We start from the raw sequence: 23,554 nt of genomic DNA, 5'->3' as shown, positions 1-23,554 counted from the left end.
GTCCATGTTCTTTCCACTGGGCTCTGGAACATGCAGAAATATGTGTAGCATTTCTACTTGAACTTGTCCCAAATGCCTCTCCCTGCGACTTATTTTATTTTCAGTTCAAAACTCTTTCCATTCTCCTCCCCCATGTTCCACACCCACTGAGAAGACAAGAAAAAAAAATTACAAATATGTGTAATTGTGTACAACAGATGCCTCCATGAGCCATGTTAAAAAAAAAAATGTAAGAAAAAGAGAAAATGTTGCTTTAGTCTGCACTCTGAGCCCAGTTCTGCTCTATATGGAGGTGGATAGCATGTTTCATATGTGAGTCTTTGGAATTGTGGTGGGCCATTGTCTCGGATCTTTCTAAGTCTTTCAAAGTTGATTATCTTTTCAGTGTTGTTGTGATTGTATAAATTGTTCATCTGGTTCTGCTCACTTCACTTTGCATCATATCATGTAAGTCTTCCAAGGTTTCTCTGGAATCATCCCTTTCATCATTCCTTACAGCACAATAATATTCCATCACATTCAGTTACCATAACTTTTTCAGTAATCCCCCAATTGATGGGCATCCCATCAGTTTTCAATTCTTTGCTACCACAAAAAAAGCTGCTGTAAATATTTTTCATACATCTGGGTCCTTTTTCCCTTTCTTTGATCTCTTTGGGGCAGAGACCTAGTAGGTTATTACTATGTCAAAAGGTGTGCACAGTTTAATAGTTCCAAATTGCTTTCCCTAATGGTTGGGCTTGTTTACAGCTTCACCAACAGTGTATCTATTTCCCTTATTCTCTCCAGTATTTATCATTTCTTTCTTTTTTTGTCACCTTAGCCAATCTGATGGGCATGAGGTGGTAACTCAGAGTTGTTTTAATGTGCATTTCTCTAATTATTAGTGTGGCACAGTGGATAGAGTGCCAGGCCTGGAGTCAGGAAGACCTGAGTTCAAATCTAGTCTCAGACACTTAATAGCTGTGTGACCTAGGGCAAGTCATTTAACCTCTGTTTGCTTTAATCCACTGGAGAAGAAAGTGGCAAACCATTCCAACATCTTTGCCAAGAAAACCCCATAGATAGTGTTTAAAGTTTTGCAAAGCACTTTATACACACATTATCTCATTTTATCTTCATATTAGCCCTAATAGGTAGTTGATGTTATTACCCTCATTTTATGTTGTTTGTTTTCAGTTCTTTCTGACTCCTTTTTGACCCCATTTGGGGTTTTCTTAGCAAAGATACTGGAGTGGTTTGTCATTTCCTTCTCCAACTCATCTTACAGATGAGGAAACTGAGACAAACAGAGTTAAGTGACTTGCCCAAGGTTAAACAGTTAGTAAATGTCTGAGGCTGGGTTTGAATTCAGGTCTTCTTGACTATTAACCCCCATTTTACAGATTTAGAAATTGAGTCTCAGAGACATCAAGTGAGTAATTAGACTCATAGATGTAGCATAGGAAGGAACCCCAGTTGTCATCTAGTCCAGCCCTGGATTTTACAGACACAGGGAGGTTAAGTGATTTGCCCAAGGCCACCTAGCCTGGAAATATCAAAGGTAACATGTGAACCCAGGCCTCCTGATTCCAGCTCCTGTGCTTTTACTGCGGTACCAAATGGCTTGCCCAGTCCAGAGGGAACCACTCATTGCTGAGACAAGGCAGCCTATTCCTGGGACTCTAAGGACCCTCCATTGAGTAATGACCTTGGGATGGTGGGTGAGGGGAGAGCTCCCACGCTGATGCCAAAGTCATGGCTCTCTCATCCTTGCCTCTCATCTTTGCAGGTTTTAGTGAACCTAATCTAGCCTCCTCCTCCTCCCAGCTCCCAAGTGAGGGGCCCCAGCCTGATTTTCCCACTGCACACCGGCTCAGGAGGAAATGGAAGGGCTTAAGGGTCCGAGACCCCGTGGATGAACTGCTGCTGAAGGTGCTGACATCCCAACAGGCCATGGAAGAGAGATTCCTGCATCTGGAGGAGCGGCGGGTGCAGCTAGAACAGCGGCGCCTAGAGTTGGAGCGGGAGCACGAGTTCCGAATGTTTGGTGTATTTGCCCAGATGCTCAGCATCCTCAAGGAGGGAAGTGGGGCCGCTCCTGGCCCAGCAGCCCCAATGCCCTGGCAGGGCTTGGGCTTGGCCCCTGACTACCCCAGGGGAGCCAGAATGCCCCAGGGACCAGAGCAGATGTCTGGGGTCTTCTCTGAGCTGAGTGACCCTGGAACCAAACACCTTCAGGGAAGTGCGTACCTCTCCAACCGAGGGAATGACATCAAATTCAAACGTGGTGTCACTGAGGAGTACATTGAAGCCTACTTCGCGGACAAATACGACGAAGACGAAAACCCCAATGTGAGTGTGGCTGTCTTGGAAGCCAGAGGGTGAAGCTGGGTTGGAGGGATCTGACAAGGAACGGTGGAAAGAGCTCTGGTCTAGACTAGTCATGGAACCTGGGTTCAAATACTACCACTGATGATTGCGAACTATCCTGGGCAAATCACTTAAACTTTCTGGGCCTCAGTTTCCTTCTCTGTAAAATGAAGCATTAAACTAGATGGCCTCTGAGGACCTTTCCACTCCGCAGCTAAGATCTTGTGAGCCCAGTAAGCCCCTCGTCTCACTGACGGGAAACCTTTCACCTCTGCTCCCAGGCTCGTGGGGTGGAGGCCCAGGTGTGTATCATGGAGGGGTTTCTGGTTCAGAATGTCCCAGCCCAGGTTCTGGAACCTCGACTGGAAAACTTTCTTTTCTCTGAGATCAGGAGAATCTGATGTCAATGAGCCAGCATGTAGGAGACCGAGACTTTGTTCTTTGCCTTGGTCTTCCTCTTTGGGAGTTGTTTCTTCTACTTGCTGCTCTAGGCTCCCCTCCTCACCCCGATCCAAAAGGAGGCACCCCTGCCTACAAAGCAGGAGACTAAGGCTCCTCTTCAGAGCCAGCAGTCACCCCGTTTTCTCCCTCCCTTCTCTAGGGCATCATTAACTTTGGGATCAGTGAAAACAAGCTCTGCTTTGATCTGTTGTCCAAACGGGTAAGTGTTGCCCTGGGTGTCCCTTTCTTTGTGTCCAGGTCAGCTTCAAAGGCCCCAAGTGAACAAAAGATAGGAGCAGAGAAGGTAATCTTCCACTACCTAGCTTAGAGACAGAAGGCCATTTGACCATTGCCACTAAGCAGTCAAGAAGGAAAGCGATAATGTAGTAGAGAAGATAGAGAGCTGATTTCAGTGTCAGGAGGACCTGAGTTCAAGTCCCACCTTGGACTTGCTGGCTTTGTGATCCTGGGAAAGCCCCTTAAACTCTCAATGTCCAGGCCGTTCTCTCTAAGACTTTAAGTTGTGGAGAAATTGATGATCTGCATCGATAAAGAGAGCTTCCCCAATTATAGTCACCTACACCAATGAAATAACAGGTCTGGACCCCATCTCCCTCCTCCCAATTAAAAGGAAGGCAGGGCAAAAGTATGTGGGCCTGGAAGGCACCAGATATTGCCAATAACTCTGAGGTGGGTACCAGCTTCTCCCCAAACCCTACCCCCATGTCCCACCACCACCAATACCTGTGACTAACTATAAAGCCAGGGCTAACCCAGGTGTTAGGGCTGGTTTTCCTAAATCAGCCCCTGTGTTTTAGAACTGACAGAAGGGAGTGCAGAAAAGCCAGGTATGACTGTTTTGTCACAGAGCATTGTGGCTCTGGGAAGTCAAGCTACTTTGGTAGCCTTCTCCATGTGACTGTGTGTTATCCCGTGCTGTGGGTATTCCTTGAAGATCGCCGTATATACTATAAGCTGCTGGAGGTCCTGAGACACACCAAAGTATTGAGTAATATTGGCTGTGTTACAAGGTCAGTGGCAGCTGTGTCCTTGACACCTCCTTTTGAGCCTTCCCCTGTTTTCTTGGGCACGCTTGGGGCTTGCAACACCCAGGAAGTAAGAATAAGTGGGACCCTCCCAGGTTGAATGTCTGGGAAGTATCATCAGCCAATTCTGTGGTTGTTATCTCTCAGTGAGAATTAAGGGGTAGACGCTGCAGCAGGCACCATGGCAGATGGTTACAGAGGAACTTGTGGTATTCATTTATAATATCAGCCTTTGTGTGTGGCCTGTGTGTGTGAATGATACCTGTGTGACTTACCTGAGTGGACTGTGTACTGGAGGGCATCCTTAGGGCTGTCTTCCTTTTTGCCAACAGCTGACTCAGAGTGATATGCATCACATTGAACCTCCTTTACTGCAGTACTCAGGCTGGAGGGGACACATGTTGTAAGTAGCCTGGGTTCCTGCCCTACTACCATTCAAAAGCTGGCCAAGGTGAGCTGAGCAGGGCTGGGGAAGGGGGAAAGAGTGAGATATAGTGGACTGAGCCATGACTTAGAATCAGAAGACCTGGGTTCAAGTCCTGGGCTTCCTGCTTCTGACCAGTATAACTTGGAGCAAGAGAAGGTTGGAGCAAGATGGAGATGGCATTTAAACTTGTTGGATTTCTCTTATAATTTGAAGCTTTAGGCAGGCAGCCTTGGTAGAGCAGATAAAGGGCTGACCTGAGAATTGGGAAGACCTGGGACCAAGTCCTGCTTGTGACACATACTAGTTGTGTGACCCTGGGTAAGTCACTTATTAATGCCCAGGGCAGCGTACTAATGCAGTAAGTTACAGAGCTGTTTTGAGTCTGAAATAGCAGAGGGATTTTCCTTACTATGTATTCACTATACTAATAAAACCACAGGTAAGGTTAAAAAAAACTCAAAAAATAAGAAAAGGTCTCAAACTTCAAAATTGGGGATTTTAATACCTTTAATTGTAGAAAAGAAGTATTTCATTTTGAAGAGTCTTCATGTGGAAGAGGGATTAGCCTTGTTTTTCTTGATCCTAGGCAGCTAAACTAGCACATTTCAATAGGACACAAGGAAAAGCTTCCCACCAAGTAGAGCCAGGAGTGTGCTGGCAAATATTTAAAAACCGGGCTCTTCAGGAGGAATAGAAACATCAGAAAACAATTTATGCACACACTCACACATTTAATATACATTATTACCATTTTCTCCATCACTTTCTTAAGTCTAGGCAATTGACAAAATGATAATTCAAGCCCTGATTTGTAGTGATTGTTAATTTCTGAGATGTAAATGCTTACACTGAAAATTTAACAATGGTCCTAGATGGCCCCATCATGTCTGTGAGTAAAGCTGTCCTAAAATGGAAAGTAGTGGGTTTCCCATCCCAAGAGGTCTTCAAGGAAAGGCTGGATAACATTGCTGAAGGGAGAATTCCTATCCATGTATAGATATGACTCAATGACTTCTAAGATCCTTTCCAACTCTGAACCACTGTGATTCTATGCCTGTATATCTATGGTCCTTTCCATCTCAAATAGTCTGAGTCTAAAAGATGCATGGCCTCCTAGGGCCTGGTTCAGGGGAAATTGGGATAGTTTGTCATTCCATTGTAGCTTAAAGACTGTGGGTTAGAGTCCTTGGTTCTCTCCTTGTCTGTTTGGGTGGGCAGGAAGGAGCCTCCCAGCAAAAGTTGAGACATTCCCCTGGCCCTGGTTTGTGCCCAGTGGTGTAGAAAAGATCTTATGTTCAATCCAGAATGAGGACAATTTGGGGGAAGAAACCCTGTGCTTTGAGAGAAGCCGTGGGTTCTCTGGTTAGTAGCTCTGCCTGTATGTCTTTGTTACAGTCTTCGTGAAGAAATGGCCCGGTTCCTGACCTACTACTGCAAGGCTCCCACTCCACTCAAACCGGAAAATGTGAGTCACCAACCCCCATACCTTCTGGTACCCTGCGTGTCCCAGAATAAAGAGCTTGTATTTGTCTCAATTGAAAGAAAGGAAGAAGAAAGTGAGAGAAAGAGAAAGAAAAAGAAGGAAGGAAGGGAAAAAAGGAAGAAAGAAAAAGAGCAAAAGGAAGGAAGAAAGTAAATGAGAGACAGAAAAAGAAGGATGGAAGGAAGGAAGGAAAAAAGAAAGAGCAAAAGGAAGAAAGAGAAAGAAAGGAAGGAAGGAAAGAAGGAAAAAAGGAAGGAAGGAAGAGCAAAAGAAAGGAAGGAAGAAGAAAGAGAGAAAGAAAAAAGGAAGAAAAAGGAAAGGAAGAACAAAAGAAGGGAAGAAGAAAGAGGGAGAAAGAAAGAAAGAAAGAAAAAGAAAAGGAAGGAAGGAAAAGAGAAAGAAAGAAAGAGACAGCAAAAGGAGGGACAGGAGAGAGGGAAAGAGAAGGAAGAATGAAAGGATAAGGAAGGGAGGGAGAGAGGAAAGGAAGGAAGGAAGGAAGAAAGAAAGAGAAAGAAAAAGAAAGAAAGAAAAGTTGGGTGTCTTTTTCCATTCAATCAATCATCACACATTTATTAAGTACTTACTATGTACCGGACACTGTGCTAAGTACTAGGAATTCATAGAAAAAGCAAAAATTGTCCCTGTCCTCAAGCAGCTGACAGTCTAATGGGAGAGATAACATGTAGGGCAAATTTAAGAACAAGGATATAGGGTAGAGTCTGTGAACTTTTCTTTCTAAAAGTTTGTCTTGCCTCCTTCCTAGTCCCAACCACTCTCATATTACCTGTATGGCTTTGCTCAAGTCACTTAGTTTCACTAGGCTTCAATTCCTCTTTTTTAAAATAAGAGGGTTCAAATAGATGACCTTTCCAACTCTAAACATTTGATCTTATATCCCACAGTTCTGTTTTGCTTAGCTGTCCTTTCCCAGGAGCTCTCCCACCTATCTCGGGACTACCTGGGGTTGTCAAGCATGGACAGAGCCATGTTCCTTGGGTTGGAGCCTGGGTGTGAATTGAGGCTGATAGGGAAATCTGGGCTTTTCAGAAGTGAGCATGGGCAGTGGAGGTGTGGAAGGTGGAGGTGTGGAAGGTGGAGGTGTTTCCTCCACAGTGGTTAAGAGAGGGCCAGGGTCTCTTCTGGGAGCTCGCCTTTTGCCCTTTTGGGGGTGGTATTCAGGGCTGCTAGCTCAGTTTAAATGATTGGCAGGTTATTGGCCCTGTGGGTGCTGGATACATCTTTGCAATTGATGTGTTGTTTGTCCTTAGGTAACCCTCTTCAATGGCTGCATCTCTGTCTTCTCAGGACTGGCCACAGTTCTGTGCGACCCTGGGGGTAAGTAGGTGCTGTCCAAGCCATCCATGTTTGAGAGGCATCATGGTGCAGTAAGGTGATCTCTGGATTTAGAATGAGGGAACCTGGGTTTGAATCTTCCATTTAACAACTTACTAGCAGAGTGATTCTAGGAAACACCACACCTTTCCAAAATGATTTCCTCATTTTCATACCTTTCTAAAACTATTTCCTCATTCTAAAATGATTCCTCAAAATAGGAATAAATAATATTTGCATTCCCTGCCTTTTAGGGTTATCGTGAGGCTCAATTGAGACAATTTCTGTAAAACCCTTTGTAAACCTGAGGGGGCTGTAATAATGTTAGCAATTATTGTCATCCTTTGAGAATGTATTGCATTTTATGTTGAAGCAGCAGTTGTTTGGAAATATGATAAATAGGTCTGATAAATGAGGTGGGTGATCAAGTTGAGAAATATTGTTTATGGTTCAGTAATAAGATATGAATGTAGTGGGTGGGTGGATGGGGGTACATTAGTAAGCCTAGAGTAACCCTGAATGAGGAAAATTTTTGGAAGAAACTCTCTGCCTTGCAACAGTAGAAATTGCCTCTATATATAACCTGTTGGAGGAGTAAGAATACCAATAGATACACACACAAATTAACAGGACACAAAGTCCAAGAAAGGAGCTAGCAATAAAATCCATGACCTTACTAATGTACCCCCATTTATCTATCAGCTCTATTACTTTATACTGATACCTTATTACTGGGCCATAAACAACATGAGGAGCAACATGGCTTGGGATTTATGTTTAAAAGGAAGAAGATAGGTAATTGAGAGAAACAAGAGTAACATTGTTTATTAAAAAGATATACTCATGTCAGGAAACCTAGGAACCAGAGTAGGTAAGCCTGTTAGAGAACATTTGGGTGAAAACTAACCAGGGCAGAATCAGAAGCAATATTGTCATTGGAGTGTACTACAGACCACCGGGACAGAAAGAGGAAATAGATGATGAGTTTGGGAAATATATTACAAGCCTAGCACAGAGACATGATGTGGTAGTAATGAGGGACTTTAGTTATCTGGACAGCTTCTGCAGTTCTTGCTTCCCAGAGCCACTCTGGTAACACTTTCTTGGCTGGCCTTTGTGATCATTTCATCTTTCAAAATGTGTAAAACATTGCATTAAGGACAACAAGATGAACTCTCTTCTGGATCTGATTTTTACCAATGAGAAACTGATCACTGAAATAGAAATGATAGGACCATAGAGAAAAAATGACTACTCCAACTTAGAATTTGTGATAGAAGCAGGGGAATGCCCTAGAATCAGGGATTCTTACTTGGGAGTCCATGAACTTGTTTTAAAATATTTTGATAACTGTATTTCAATATATATGTTACCTTTGTAATCCTATATAGTTTATACATTTAAAAACACAATTCCAAGGAATCTGTAGGCTCCACCAGACTGCCCGAGGGGGTCCATGACACAAACAAACCAAGAATCTTTGTTCTGGGCATAGTTTGCCAGATTTTAGCAAAGCATTTGGCAAAGCCTTTTATGCTATACTTGTGGACAAGATGGTGTAACATGGGTTGGATCATAACATAGTTAGATTCAGAACTGGTAAAAATGACCAGACACATTTATATGAACTTGAAAGGAGGTCTCCAGTGGAATGTCCCATATTTCTAGGCCTACCCTCGTGCCCATTTTTATCGGTGACTCAGATAGAGACATACATAGCATGTCTATCAAATGTGCAAATGAATTAGGCCCAAGATGGATAGATAACATATTATATGATAAAATCCAGATCCAAAAATATCTTGACAAGTTAAAATATTAGGCTGATTTTTTTTTTTTTGTGAGGCAATTGGGGTTAAGTGACTAGCTTCACACAGCTAGTAAGGGTCAAGTGTCTGAGGCCAGATTTGAACTCAGGTCCTTCTGACTCCAAGGCTAGAGCTCTATTCACTGCACCACCTAGCTGCCCCTTAGGCTGATTTTAATGGAATGGAAGGAATGGAAGGAAGGATGGAAGGAAGGAATGGAAGCATTTATTAAGTGCCTCCTATGTGCCAGGCATCGTAAGCACTTTTATAAATATTAACTTATTTAATCTGCACAACAATCCTGTGAGGTAAGTACTTTATTATTATCCAGTTTTAAGTTAAGGAAACTAAGGCAGACAGAGGTTAAATGACTTGCCCAGGGGCACACAATTAATGTCTGAGGCCAAATTTGAACTCAGAGCTTCCTAAAACCAGGCCTAGTACTCTATCCACTGAACCCTGTAGCTGTCACTGGTGGTAAAATGTAATGGATATGATTGTAAAGTCTTTGCCTTGGGCTCAAAAAATCAACCACAGAAGTACAAGATGGGTGAGGCATGGCTAGCCTGAACCATATCTGAAAAAAATCTGGAGGTTTTTGTGGGTTGCAAGCACAGAAATGAATCAGTAATCAATATGGCAGGTTAAAACAAACAAACAAAACCTAAAATGTCATCTTAGATTACATTAAGCAAAACACAGCATCCAGGTCTAGGAAGATGATAGTCACCCTGTACGCCCTGGTCAGACCACATCCAGAGCATGATGCTAAGTTCTGGAGACCACGTCTTAGAAGGGACATCTATAAGGTGAAGCGTTTCCACAGGAGAGTGAGCAGAGTAATAAAAGACCTTAGTGTCATGTCATTGAAGGAAATGGAGGCTGGTTAGCCTGGACAAGAAGAGACTACTGAAGGTCATGATATCTGCCTTCATAGAGGCAGCTAGGTGGCACAGTGAAAATACTAGATCTGGAGTCAGGAAGACCTGAGTTCAAATCCTGTCTCAGACATGTCCTAGCTGTATGACCCTGGGCAAGTCATTTACTTGCTTTTTACTTTTACTGCCTTAGTTTCTCAACTGTAAAATAGCCATCATAATAGAAGCACCTAACCCTTCACCCAGCCCCCAGCATTGTTGTATGGATCAAATAAGACAATATTTGTAAAGCTCTTTGTTAATCTTAAAGGGCTATATAAATGCTAGTATTATTATTGTTTTGTATTAAAAGAGCCTTCTTGTGGAATAGAGATTAGATTTGCTTTTTGTGACCCCAGAGGGCAAACCTAGAACAGTAGGTGAAAGAAGAAGAGAAGCGTATTTAGAACTGATGTGAAAAATTTACCAATTAAAGCCATCTAAGAGTGTAATGGGTTGGCTTTGGAGACAGTGGCTTTCCTTTCTCTTGAGGTTTTCTTGCAAATGGTGAATTGCCACTTGGATATGTTTTAGAGGAAGGGTTCAGCTATCGCTTGGATTGGACAGCCTCTGAAACCCTTTTCAGCTCAAAGACTCTCCTATAATGTAATTTGGATAACAGCTTTTTAGATTGGTTCCATTGATCTGGGTGGAAAGGGTGCTCTGGGTGCCAGAGGCTAGAGGCTGATGACATCTTTTCTTCCCTTATTTCAGAGGCTCTTATGATCCCTACTCCCTTTTATGGTGAAATCAGCAAGAGTATCTACCTCTATGGGAACGTCCAGCTGGTCTTTGCTCACCTGGACAGCAAGGTCAGAGCTGGGTCCCCCTCTCACTGTCCATCCAGGTGGTGCTGAACTTTCCTGGAAATGATTCTAAGACTGGGTTTATGGCTACCTTGGATCAGGAGAGTACTACAGTTGGGAGGCAAGGGACTGCTCCTTGAGTTGGTGATTTTAGGGAAGGGTGACCAAAGTGCTGAGATGGTGATTCAAGCTGGTGAACCTCAGCCAGGTTTGGGTTTCTTCCAGATCACAGAAACCAACACCCGCCCCTTCCAACTTACTGTAGAGAAACTGGAGATGGCCTTGCAGGGAGCCAGGTCTGAGGTAAGAGAGGAACTGTAACCATGGGGTGGCCTCTGCTGATAGAGGAAGAGAGCCAAGTATTCATCAAGTCATGCAACATACATTTATTAAGCACCTCCTGGATGAAATGCAATGTGTTAGGCATTAGGGAGAGAGAAAATTTAGGCAAGGTAATGGCCCTGTCCTTGATGAGTTTACAGACAAACTCAGAGAATTTGGGTACTCCAGGGCCCTGTACTTACTCAGTAAATGTTTGTTGAGTTGAATTGAATTCAGTTTAATTCAACTGAATGATTGAATTTGATTGTAATTAATTGAATTACCAGTCTCCTGGCCTTTGCTCATCTGGAAAGAGCAGGGTTGTAGCTAGTTCCCTCTGGGAAGCCAGATTTTCTTCACCTTCCTATTGTCAAGATGAAGGCTTGTTTCTTTAGAGAACAGCCACTGGATGCTAACATTCAGCCATCCCTTTCTCCTCATGCTGCTGCAGAAGCATAAGAGAAGAACATCTTTTGTCTGTCTCCTTCTGTCTGCCCTGATGCAAGGTGCTCAGGCCCTGAAGGCCGAATTAAGGGGCCAAGTCAGACCATGAATTAGTTATGAGTTAAGGAGTTTGGGGGTAAGGCTGGGTTGGCATAATGGTCTATACTAGTCCCCTGATGCTCGGCTTCATTTTAGGGGGTGCGCGTCAAAGGTCTCATTCTCATCAACCCCCAAAATCCATTGGGTGACATCTACTCCCAAGGAGAGTTGCTGGAATACCTGGAGTTTGCCAAGAGGTATGATCATCTATCTCTCTCCCTCTGTTCCACAGGCTAGAGGAGGGAACCCCACTGTCTACGCAGTCAAGAAATCAAACTGGGGCCAAAGACAAGGAACAGTAATAATTATAATACCTCATAATCATTTAGTGATCTATGCTTTCTCCAATGCTCCATATCATTTTCAATCACTGGATCCTAAAAACAATCCTGTGAAGTACAAAAGATACATAATATCCCCATTTTTCAGATAAGGAAAATGGAATCAGCAGAGGTGAATTGGTTCCCCCAAGGTCATAGAGCAGGTTAGAAGCAGAGCTGGGGCCAGAACTAATCCTTTTCACATGATTTCTGGGCTTGGGCTGTTTCTGTTCCTGTTAACAAATGTGGGTTGCCATGGGAGGTCACTGGAGTAGTATTCCTAAGCCTTGAGAAAGACTTGTGATTCTGCTTGAAGAAAGAGCAAACCTCAGATTTGCCAAGGGGTCTGGCCCATAGTGTCCTCTCCTGGATGACCCAGGTACTCTAATCAAGCAAGACAGAGTGGATGGAAGACTGAACCTGGAGTCAGGAAGACCTGGGTTCAAATCTTACTTTTGACACTTTCCATTTGCATAAAGCAGTGAGGTGGTTCAGTGGGTAGGGCACTGAGCCTGGAGTTAGGAAGCCCTGAGTTCAAATTCAGCCTCAGACACTTCCTAACTGTGTGACTTTGGGCAAGTCACTTAACCTCTTTTTGCCTCAGTTTCCTCACCTCTAAAATGAGCTGGAGAAGGAAATGGCAAAACACTCCAGTGTTTTTGCCAAGAACACCCCAGATGGGATCACGGAGAGTCAGACACAACTGAAAAATGACTTAACAACAACAAAAAAAATGGAGGTGATAATTGCATCTACCTCTTAAGACTGTTGTGAGGAGGATCAACTGAGATAATATTTGTGAAGTGCTCAGAATAGTACCTAGCGCATAGTAGGTGCTATATAAATTTTAGTTATTATTGTTAAGTGATTCTGGGCAAGTTATTCAGCTTCTCACAACACATGGGTCATGTAGTCCTCACAGGGTTGTTTCGAGGATGGAATTAGAAAGAATTTGTAAAGCACTTTGTAAACCCTATATAACTTTCTTTCACCAGTGGAAACCAAGGGGATGAGAGATGGGGACTGCTCTTATTGTCCATATTCTTTGGGTTTTTCCAATGGGAGTTGGGAAAAATGGGCCCAAGATGTGGAACCTGAGGCAGAAGGGATGGCAGCAGGCTGGGGGTCATGGAAAGAGCTTTGAACCTAGGTTGGAATCCCAGCCCCTTGGCTTTCCATGTGGGTGACTTCGGGGCAAGCTGTTAGCTTCTCCATGTGCTCTGGGAGAGGGTGATGCCACCTTTTATTGGCCCTTCTGGGGCTGCTTGGGCAGTTAATATAACTGTGGTAATCCTCGTGGGGAGCAAACTCATCGAGCTCAGAAGGATGGTACTGAACTCACTAGAACTGTCCTCCCTCCCCATCCCTAGGCATGAGCTGCACATCATCCTGGATGAGCTCTATATGCTGTCAGTGTTTGATGAGTCGGCCACATTCCACAGTGTGCTGAGCATGGACAGGTGAGCTGGCAAACTCTGGCATGTGGGGGGAGGGAGAGGGAGTGGGAAGTATTTCTTCTTCACCAGGTCATTCCTTCTTATTCCTCTAAAACAATGCTCCCTCTCACTCAGAACCTGTATAGCTTGGCATTCACTCCAAAGCCATGGTGTCAAACTCCAATAGAAATGGAGACCACCAAATCATACATAAGGATCCCTGCATGTCACACATTGATTAGAAAACCACACTTGTATATTTTTTATTGATATATTAACCCATTAAAATCAGATAGGATAGTTTTATTTCATAATTTATAATAATTTATCTTATTTTATTTTAATATTTTAATTGGTTTGGGCTATGCTCAGGAGAGTTATGGGCCACATGGGGTGTGTTTGACACTTCTGCCCCCAAATATTAACTGAAATCAGGCAGTGAGGGTAGTTGAGCTGAGGAAGTGGGCAGGTAGCAGCTCCTGCCCACAGCCCAAATGAGGCACGAGCTCTTTCCTACTATAAGCCTGCTTTCAGACACTAGTTAAATGTAGAGAGAGACCCAGAATGATGTTCCTAAAATTGTGCCCTACTTGGGAATGTTTGTGTGTCAGGCTGTGCTTCAGAATGCCTGAGGTCTTAGGAATGAAATACCAAAGGTTGGATGATAATTACCCTCTGCTATAGACATTCCTAGAGTATGGCCAGGTATGCCAGCGTGACCTGGGGAATCATTCTTACTGGACTTTCCCCTTCAGGGATGGCACACCCAGTCCATGCTCTCTACACATACCTGTGCTCTGTTACAAGGCCAGCAACAGCTGCATCCTTGACAATAGCCTCTGTGTCTTTCCTTCTTCTCATGAGTTGGCTGGTGTCAGACATCTGGGAACACTTGCAGTCAGGGCTTACATGACCCTGATAGTATAGACTTCTTTCTGCTTCAGAAAAAGAATATCTTCCTTGACCGTGCTCACTGAAAGTAATGCTGAGTCCTCTACCCTGACACCAACCTCTGATAACTTGATGACATTCTAGAACTGATACCAACTCTCCTATAACCCTACCTTCTCTTGTCCTCCCTGCAGACTGCCAGACCCTCAAAGGACCCATGTCATGTGGGGAACCAGCAAGGTGAACATCATGGTTTTATATTGCCTAGAGAGGAGGAGTAGAAACAGCTAGGAGGGGGGGTCATGACAGATTGTCTGGGTGTGCCTTCTCTCTAGGACTTTGGAGTATCTGGGATCCGCTTTGGTGCGCTCTACACAGAAAACAGGGATGTATCCAGTGCCGTGGCCAAGCTCTACTTCTTTCATGGCATCAGTGGCATCACCCAATACCAGATGGCTCAGCTGCTGCGGGACCGTGGTGACTGTTTGGATCCAGTGGTGGTGGGAGGTTGGAGGTGGGATGGAGGAGGGGTGTGCGCCATTATACATCAGTGATGGATTCAATGAGATGCTAGGAAATTTCATCATTTATGGTACAGAATGCTTTAAAGGTTACAGAACGCTCCCCACCACCCTCTCCTGAATACTCCCTCCTTTCTGGAGTTTTTCTGCTTTGGGCATCTCTTGTTTCTCCTACTCTGCTTGGTACTCCTCCTTTCTCTCTGATCACTCCTCAGTTTCCTTTCCTGGATCATCATCCATGTCCTACTCCTTAACTGTGAGTCCTTTTTCTTTCTCTATGTCCTAACTCTTGGTGACCTCATCAGCTTCTGTGGGACAACTGTATGCATTTGACTCAGTTTCTCATCTGAGCTCCAGGCCTGCATCACTTTGGACATCTCCACCTAGAGGTGCCATAAGTATCTCCAACCCAGTGTGTCAGAAATGGAACATGGTGTCTCCTTCTTCCTCCCTAACTCCTTCTCCATACTCTTCTATTTCTTTTAAGTCCACCACCATCCTTCCTTCCAGTCACCTAACTTTCCAACTTTGGAGTCACCCTTGACTCTTCCTCCCTTCTTCATGTCCCTACATCCAGTTCCTTGACAAGTCACATCAATTCTGACTTCACAACATCTCTTGTGGGCACCCCTACTTCTCTCTACTCACAGGGCTACCACCCTGGTTCAGGCCTTTACCATCTCTCATCTGGACTATTGCATTAACCTGCACTTTGTAATCCTGGCTTCTAGTCTCTCAATCAATTAGTCAACCAATAAACACTTGCCATGTATCAGGCACTATGTTGGGCACCAGAAATACAAAGACAAAAACATAAGTCCTTGCCCTCAAGCAGCTTATATTATGTTGAAAGAGACATGTACACATAAGAAAGTACTAAATATTACAAAGTGAAAGGGCTCAGGTATAGCTTTGAGGAAGCTAGGCATTCTAAGAGGTTTTGTGGTGACGAAGGAGTGCACTCCAGGCCTTTAGGGCAGCCTGCAAAGGCATGGGGACAAGAGATGGAATTCCTCATGTGAGGAACATCTGGACCACTTCAACTAGACTGGAATCCAAACCATTCTTCTGCACAGCTTCCAAAATTATTTTCCCGAAGCACAAGTCTGTCCATCACTCCTGTGCTCAAGAACCATCATGAGCTTCCTGTTTTCTCTAGAACAAAATATAGACTTTTCAGCTTGTCATTTAAAGCCCTTCACAGTCTAGGTCTAGCCTGCCTTTCCAGCTTTGTTTTGAATTCTCTAAATTGCAGCTACGTTGACCCACATGCTGGTCTCTAACCTTAGCCCTACAGCTCCTGCTGCCATGTTTGCCCAGGCTACCCTTCATAGGATATTCTTCTTCTTAGAATCCTCAGCTTCTCTACCTCCTAGAATCCTTAGCTTCCTTCAAAGTTCAGCTCACGGGTCAGATCCAATGGGAGGCCTTCCTTGATGACCATAGTTGTTAGCATTCTTTCCCTTCTCCTCAGATTATTCCAGATATATTTAATGGTCCACATGTTGTAGCATGCTCCACTCCTCAGTAGATTGTCAGTTTCTTGAGGTCAAAGACTGATTTTTTTTTGGTCTTCCAGTACCCAGCACATAGTCGGTACTTAATGAGTGATTGCCTCCCTGGATCTCAGATCTGTCATATGTAGTATGAAGGGGTTGGCCTAGATGGCCTTCGGAGCTCCCTCCAGCTCCAGGTCAATGATCTTTCAGTTCTGTGATTATTGGCATTGGACTTGGAGGTGGCATAATTGAACTCAATAGCTCAGAGCTTAGAAGGGGCCTCAGAGACCAACAATGCTAACCTCCACCTGACACATACATAAGAAGTGATCCTTGAAAACTTCCAGTGAAGGTGACTCCCTCCCTCCCTCCTCCCTGCATCCCTCCTTCCATCCTGAGGCAGCCCCTGCCATCTGGGACATCATGAACTGTTAGGTATTAAGTCTAAATCTACCTCAAAGTAACTTCCACATTACCCTTTTCCTTGCCCTGTGGGGCCAAGCAAAATGAGTCTGATCCCTATTCCAAAGAACAGCCCTTCAAACTCATGAAGAATCTGTTTCCACCATGTCTTTCCTTTCCAGTCCAAACATATCATTTTTTCAATAAATCTTTGTTTACAAGGTATCCCAAAAGTTTTGGTACCATTTTGAGCTTTAATAGCCTAAATTTAAACATAATGGATTTCATAGCTTCAAACTTCACTAAATGTCACTCTTCTTGTTGCCTTTCTTTGGACATGGCTCAGTTGGTCAATTTCCTTCCCAAAATGTGGTGCCCACAACTGAATGAAACACTCCGGGTATGTTCTGATTTGAGCATAATAGCCTGTACTCAAGAGAGGTATCATGTGTGGTAGAAAGCCTTCTCCATTAGCACAGTACCCAGCACACAGTAAGTACTTAATAAAGACTTGATTGATTTGGGACTCTGAGGGTCTGGCTCAAGTCAGCAAGCATTTATTAATCACCTACTATATGCCAAAGTAAATGAAGGATGGCAAAAAGCAGTGCCTGTCCTTGAGGAAATCTCACTCTAATGGGAGAGACAACATGCAAACAACCATGTACTCATAAGATATATCCAGGTGAAACTGGAGGTAATCTCCCAGGGAAGGTGCTAGCGTTAAGGAGGAACGGAAAAGATTTCATATAGAGGATGAGATTTGAATTGTCTTGAAGGTAACCAGGGAAACCAGGAGGTGGGGTCTAGTAGGGAGAACATTCTAGGTATAAGGGACAGCCAATGAAAAGGCATAGCTTTTGGAGATGGAATGTGAGAAAAAGCAAAAAAGGCTGGTATTAGTGGATCATACGGTAAATGAAAGGAAGTAAAGAATAAAGACTGGAAAGATAGGAAAGGCTCAGGTTGTGAAAGGCTGTAAAAGTTAGAGGATTTTATATTTAATGATCTTGGAGATGATTGGGAATCACAGCAGTTTATTGAATGGGGGTGGAAAGTGACATAGTCAAACCTGTGCCTTAGAAAGATCCCTTTGATAGCTGATTGGAAATGGGAAGAAACTTGAAGCAGGGACACCAACCAGCAGGATGTTGAAGTAATCCAGGCATGAGGTGATGAGGGACTGCAAAAGAGTGGTGATTGTTTCAGAGAAGAGAAGGGGTTATACATAAGAGATCTTGTGAAGGTAGCAATGACAACAGATTGGCTCTTTGGGAGCAGTGAGAATTTGAGGATGATACCTAGATTGTGAGCCTGGGTGACTGTAGGGTGGTGGTACCCTCCACTGTAACAGTGAAGTTGAGAAGAGAAGAGGGTTTGGGGAGAGAACGTAATGAGCTCAGTTTTGGACATGTTGAGTTTAAGGACATCCTGTTCAAGAGGATAGTAGGGGCAGCTAGGTGGCGCGGTGGATAGAGCACCGGCCCTGAAGTCAGGAGGACCTGAATTCAAAACTAGCCTCAGACCAAACACTTGACACTTACTAGCTGTGTGACCCCTGGGCAAGTCACTTAACCCCAATTGCCTAAAAAAAAAATAAAATGATGATAGTACACTGACTACAAGATTATTGTGAGGAAAGTACTTTATTAACCATGGAGTACTATAGAAATATGAGCTGTTATTTAAATATCTCTTCCCCATCACCTAGCATTGTGTTTTGCACAAATTGCCTTTAATGTTTATTGTTGGTTTAGAGGGAGCCAGTTAAGAAAGGATGGGATTTGGGGGGTCCATCTTTGGGCCATTGAAGGAATAAGAAACTATGGGGTCTCTCTCTTTCCCTGAGTAGATTGGATTAATCAAGTTTACCTGCCAACTAATCACTCCCGGCTCAAGGCTGCCCACACCTACATCACAGATGAGCTGAAAACCCTGGGCATCCCTTTCCTCAACCGCAATTCTGGCTTATACATTTGGATAGACCTTAGGAGGGTGAGTGTGAGAAAGAGGGAAGCTCATGGTGAGGATGGGTGAATGAGGATGCTGGGAATGGGGTAGGCTTATTAGAGATCTGGCTAGGTTGAGGAGAGCTCCCTGAGTTCTGATTCTTCCCCCACCCACCCCATGTCCATTACTTTCCCCCAGTACCTCCACATGGACACCTTTGAGGAGGAGCTGTTGCTATGTCGACGTTTCCTGGATAACAAAGTACTGCTGTCCTGTGGCAAGGGTTTCCAGTGCTTTGAGCCTGGCTGGTTCCGTCTCGTCTTCACCGACAAGATCCACCGGCTGCGGTTGGGTAAGCATGGTCAACTGTCACCTGCCTTCATCTCTAAACTTGTACACTGTGGGGTACACAGTAGCACAAGGTATTGGATCAACTATTTAGAGCTGGAAGGGACCTCAGAGACTACCTCATCCAACCCCCTCATTGTACAGATGAGGAAACTGAGGCCAACTTAAGTAAAGTGACTTCCCCGAGGTCACACTGATCACAGAATTAGAGGAATGTAAGATTGTTGATTTGAACTGGAAGGAACCTTAGAAGCTACCCCATCCATTTCCTCATTTTACAGATAAGTAAACTGAGTCCAGGGGAGGTACTCCAAGCATAGAGGCAGGAGATGTAATTTTTACACAGGGAGCAGTAAACAGGCCAGTTTGGCTGCAATGTAGAATGCATGGGCAGGTGGGTAGAGTAATGTTTGGCAAAGCATCAATTTGTTTTCTAAATGCTACTCCCTCTGAGCTGCTTTCTCTGGTCTCTGCTCTCCTCCCCTCATCAGTCAGGACCACCCTTTTTCATCCCAGTTGTTAACCAATGTCTCTAACCAATCTTATTTCCTATCTTTATTGTAACACTTAAACATGACTGTGTTAAAGCACAATGGGGACATTCACAGATCTGTAGAATATAGTGCCTACCCTCAAGGAAGTTAGAATCTATTTGACAAGACAGGACACAATACACATGAAATGGTGGTTATTTCAATGCTGAAGGAGTTCTGGCAGGGAAAGGTCTCTAGGGTGAAGTGAAACTTGGAATCAAGCAGTGGGAGGGGTCTTTCAAGCAGCAAGTGTCAGAGCTCAGATATGTCTTATTGAATCAATGAATAAATGAGCCCCAGACTCATCGTCTGTGCCAAGGGCTGTGCTAGGATGAAAATATGAAACAACGCTTCTTCTTGGGAAGTTTACAGTCTAAGGGAGATGTGGGCAGGAAGTGGAACAAAGAATTCCAGAGATAGAAGCAGAGAACATAGAATGTTATCTCTGCAAGGGACCTTAGGACATGGAAAACAGAGTATCACAGGTAGACATACAACGGCTAAGCTAAAAGGATATCAGAACCAGAAGGGACTTTAGAACACAGGATATCTTAGAACACAGATTGTGGAATGTCAGAACTGGGAGGGTCCTCAGAACATAGGATATCAGAGCTGAGAGGGACCTTAGAACACAGAATGTCAAAAGTGGGAGGGACCTTAGAACACAGAATGTTAGAACTGGAAGGATCTTAGAACACAGAACATGTGTTACTAATATTACAAAAGAGATCATCTAATTTAGCCTAGTCATTTTCCAGATTAGCAAACCAACTCAGAGGAATATGGGTAGTAGGTATAATATAAGTGTAATGGAATAATGCTATGCCGTAAGAAATAAGAGTCAGGGGACAGCTAGGTGGTACAGTGGATAGAGCACTGGCCCTGGAATCAGGAGGATATGAGTTCAAATCCAGCCTCAGACACAACACTTGCTAGCTGTGTGACCATGGGCAAGTCACTTAATTCCAATTGCCTCACCAAAAACAAAACAAAACAAAAACCAAACAAACAAAAACCACAAAACACAAAAACAAAAACAAAAAAAGACAAAAACCAAGAGTCAGGAGACCTGAGTTCAAATCTTTCTCTGCCAACCATGTGACATAGAGCAAGCCACTTACTGTCTCTTGGCCCCAGTTTCCTCCTCTGTAAAATGAGGGGGCTGAACTAACTGCTTCATTTCTAACAGCTTGTGATGTCTGAGGGTTTCCTGCACAAACCACTCTCCAGAGCTGCCTCTGGACACCTACCTGTGCATCAGCCCTCTCCCTTCCCTTCCCCATCCTGTCCTGATGTTCCCACTCCAGGAATGCAAAGGATCCGGCAAGCCCTAGGGCAGCAGGCCCAGGAGCTGCATCAGAAGTTATCTGTGCCCAGGCAGCTTCCGGAGCAGGAAGGCCGGGCAGATGGCACCGAAGAGGCAGTGTTTGTCCCCAGGCAGCAGGGGCCAATGGGTGTCACCAAGACGAGGGACCTGTTCGGGCTACATCATCAACAGACACGCTCATCTGCCTGGATGCAGAAGGGTTCTCTGGAGCAGTTGACCCCAGAGCAGCCGGGGGCCTTGGATGTGCTTAACAAGCTAGCCGATAAACAGTAGGGGCCCACATGTGAGGGGCTGGGCAGAGTGAAGGGAAAAAGCCTCTATTGGATCTAGGGAGCATCCCATTGCAAACAGGAATGAAGGAGGTCTTTGCCTGAGCCAGCCTCAGGAGCCTTCTGAAGAATATAGATCTATCCCGAGCTCCCTCTCTCCTTGTTTGCAAGATGGGCCACTGTTTGTTCAGGAGCTAATGGGGTGTGTTGGTTTGGGGAGCGGTCACTCTCTTCTCCATGGCTCTTCCAAGGGGGTGGGACTTTTGGAAGTGGGGTGAGGGGTCAGGCCTTGTGCCCCAGTCTTCTTTCCTAAGTAACTTTGGAGATTGTTGTTTTCTATCTGGTGTCTAATAAATTTCTGGCTTGCTTTCCAAATTTCTAGCCTCTTGTCATTTACCTTAATTTCCCTCACTGGTCTCAGTGTCTTCATTTGTAAAAGTACAGGGTTGGGCTTGACTTGTAATGTTGCTTCCAGCCCTAAGTATAGGATCTTGATAATACAACAGAACCCAGCAAGAAGAGATGAGAAATTTCACGTAACATAATTATATAATGTATAAAGAAAGAATTTGGGAGTTCACGACCTATTCAGGAACTAGATGAATACAATCATAAAACATTCTTTACAGGAATAAAAGATAAACCCAAATAACTGGAGAAATATTAATTGCTCATAATTAGAGTCAATCTAATAAAAAAAGGACTATACTACCTCGAGTAACTTCCTTTTTCAATGCTATAACAATAAAACTATCAAAAGATTATTTTGTTAAGATAGAAAAAAATGTAATGAAATTCATTACAAAAGGTTCCTCAAGGAAATAATGAAAAAATAAGTGAGAAGGCAGGAGGCCCAGCAGTGCCAGATCTCAAACTATATAGGAAATCAGTAATCCTCAAAATGATTTGATACTGGCTAAAAAGAGAGGTCAATCAGTGGGACCCATTAGTTACACAGCATCCCTCTCACTTTTAAAAGAATGCTTAATTGGAGTCTTTTGTTTTTATATCACAATAATTTCTAGATATACCTCAGGATCACCCTCTCAGAAAGACTTCCCTTGAAACTGTCTCCACTCTCTCATCAAAGAAAAAAAAAAGCAAAAGCAACAAACATGAAAACCATATCTGACAAAGTATGTAGTATTATGTGCTCATAGGTCCCCATTTCTCCAAAGAATGTTTTTTCCCCCATTTTTAAGATTTTAAAATTACTTCCTCCATATTGTTGATCAGTCATGTTGAACTCTTTGTGACCCCATTTGGGGTTTTCTTGGCGAAGACACTGGAATGGTTTACCATTTCCTTCCCAGCTCATTTTACAGATGAGGAAACTGAGGCAAACAGGGTTAAGTGACTTGCCCAGGGTCACACAGCTATTAAGTGTCTGAGACCGGATTTGAACTCAGGAAGTTGTCTTCCTGACTCCAGGCCCAGCACTCTACCCTAGCCACCTATCTGCTATTACCATTATCCTAAAGATGATGTGGGGCTGAGAAGCAAGCAGCATGGTGCAGTGGATAGAGCACTGGGCCTTGAGTCAGGAAAACCTGAGTTTGAATCCTGCCCTAGACACTTACCAGCCCAATGACCCTGGGCTGACTCAGTCTCAGTTTCCTCATCTGTAACATGGAGATAATAATTGTATCTATCTCCCAGGTTTATTGTGAGAAAAGTGCTTTCCAAACCTAAAAGCACTTTATAAACATTAGTCATTATTATTTCTCTCTGAGCATGGCCGTGGATAGGTAAGGAGACCAGGCAGCTGGACCATTGCACTGAAGTGATGAGGGCCTTCTGGCAGAATTTTAATCCCAGCTTGGCTCTTTATGGTTTGTGTGGCTTTGGGCCAATCAAGGACCTTGGTGGGCCTTGGTTTCTTCATCTAAATGAAAGAGTTAGATGAGATGGTTTCTCAGATCCCCTTCAATCCTATGATCCGACATTTTATGGTGAGCTATGGCAAAGACTTCCTAGCGGGTCTCTCTGGCTCTCCCTGCTCCATTCCAATCCATCCCCTACACAATTATCAAAGTGACTTTTCTAAAAGCTTGCCACTCCCCCCCGCCCCGACCCCACCACCAACCAACAAACTCCAGTGCCTCCCTGTTGCTTCTAGGATCAAATAGAAAATCCTGTTTGGTATTGAAAGCCCTTCACAACCTGGTGCCTTCCTCCATTTCTGGTCTTCTTACGCTTACTCCTTCTGTGTTCTCCAAGATTCAGTGACAGTTGTCCCGCATGTGACATTCTGTCTCTAAACTGGTCTTCTACCATGCCTGGAAAGCTCTCCCTCTGCACTTTCACCTTCTGGCTTCCCTTGTTCCCTTCAAGACTCAGCCCAAATCACACCTTGGGCAGGCACTTCTCCCTGTAGCCCTCCTCCCCTGTGTGTGCCTTCCCTCGGTATCTCCCATTTACCTTGCATATATCTTGTATGTGACTAATTGTTTACATGTTATCTCTTTTTTTTAATTCTTAATAAATTTTTATTTATTTATTTTTAGTTTTCAACATTCACTTCCACAAGATTTTGAGTTCCAAATTTTCTCCCCATCTCATCCCTCCCCCCCACCCCA

At 44.0% G+C, this 23,554-nt stretch overlaps 1 protein-coding gene across 1 annotated transcript in view; it reads left to right on the top strand.

The window, feature by feature from the left end:
* The window catches only part of LOC114024722 (1-aminocyclopropane-1-carboxylate synthase-like protein 1), a 47,732-nt gene extending 26,438 nt beyond the window's left edge, over nt 1-21,294 (top strand). The window contains exons 2-15 of the mRNA XM_027837842.1: nt 1,772-2,334; nt 2,954-3,013; nt 4,172-4,242; nt 5,662-5,731; nt 7,021-7,087; nt 10,524-10,621; nt 10,841-10,918; nt 11,576-11,676; nt 13,170-13,259; nt 14,321-14,366; nt 14,462-14,603; nt 18,401-18,543; nt 18,697-18,850; nt 20,687-21,294. Of these exons, the coding sequence (XP_027693643.1) occupies nt 1,936-2,334; nt 2,954-3,013; nt 4,172-4,242; nt 5,662-5,731; nt 7,021-7,087; nt 10,524-10,621; nt 10,841-10,918; nt 11,576-11,676; nt 13,170-13,259; nt 14,321-14,366; nt 14,462-14,603; nt 18,401-18,543; nt 18,697-18,850; nt 20,687-20,979 (1,812 nt within the window). The 5' untranslated portion in view covers nt 1,772-1,935 and the 3' untranslated portion in view covers nt 20,980-21,294. The remainder of the gene's footprint in view (nt 1-1,771; nt 2,335-2,953; nt 3,014-4,171; nt 4,243-5,661; nt 5,732-7,020; nt 7,088-10,523; nt 10,622-10,840; nt 10,919-11,575; nt 11,677-13,169; nt 13,260-14,320; nt 14,367-14,461; nt 14,604-18,400; nt 18,544-18,696; nt 18,851-20,686) is intronic.
* The last annotated feature ends 2,260 nt before the right edge of the window (nt 21,295-23,554 follow it).

This window comes from Vombatus ursinus, unplaced genomic scaffold (assembly GCF_900497805.2).
Source record: "Vombatus ursinus unplaced genomic scaffold, bare-nosed wombat genome assembly UNPS02014822.1, whole genome shotgun sequence".
Classification (NCBI taxonomy): domain Eukaryota; kingdom Metazoa; phylum Chordata; class Mammalia; order Diprotodontia; family Vombatidae; genus Vombatus; species Vombatus ursinus.
This window is presented reverse-complemented; position numbering and strand designations above follow the sequence as displayed.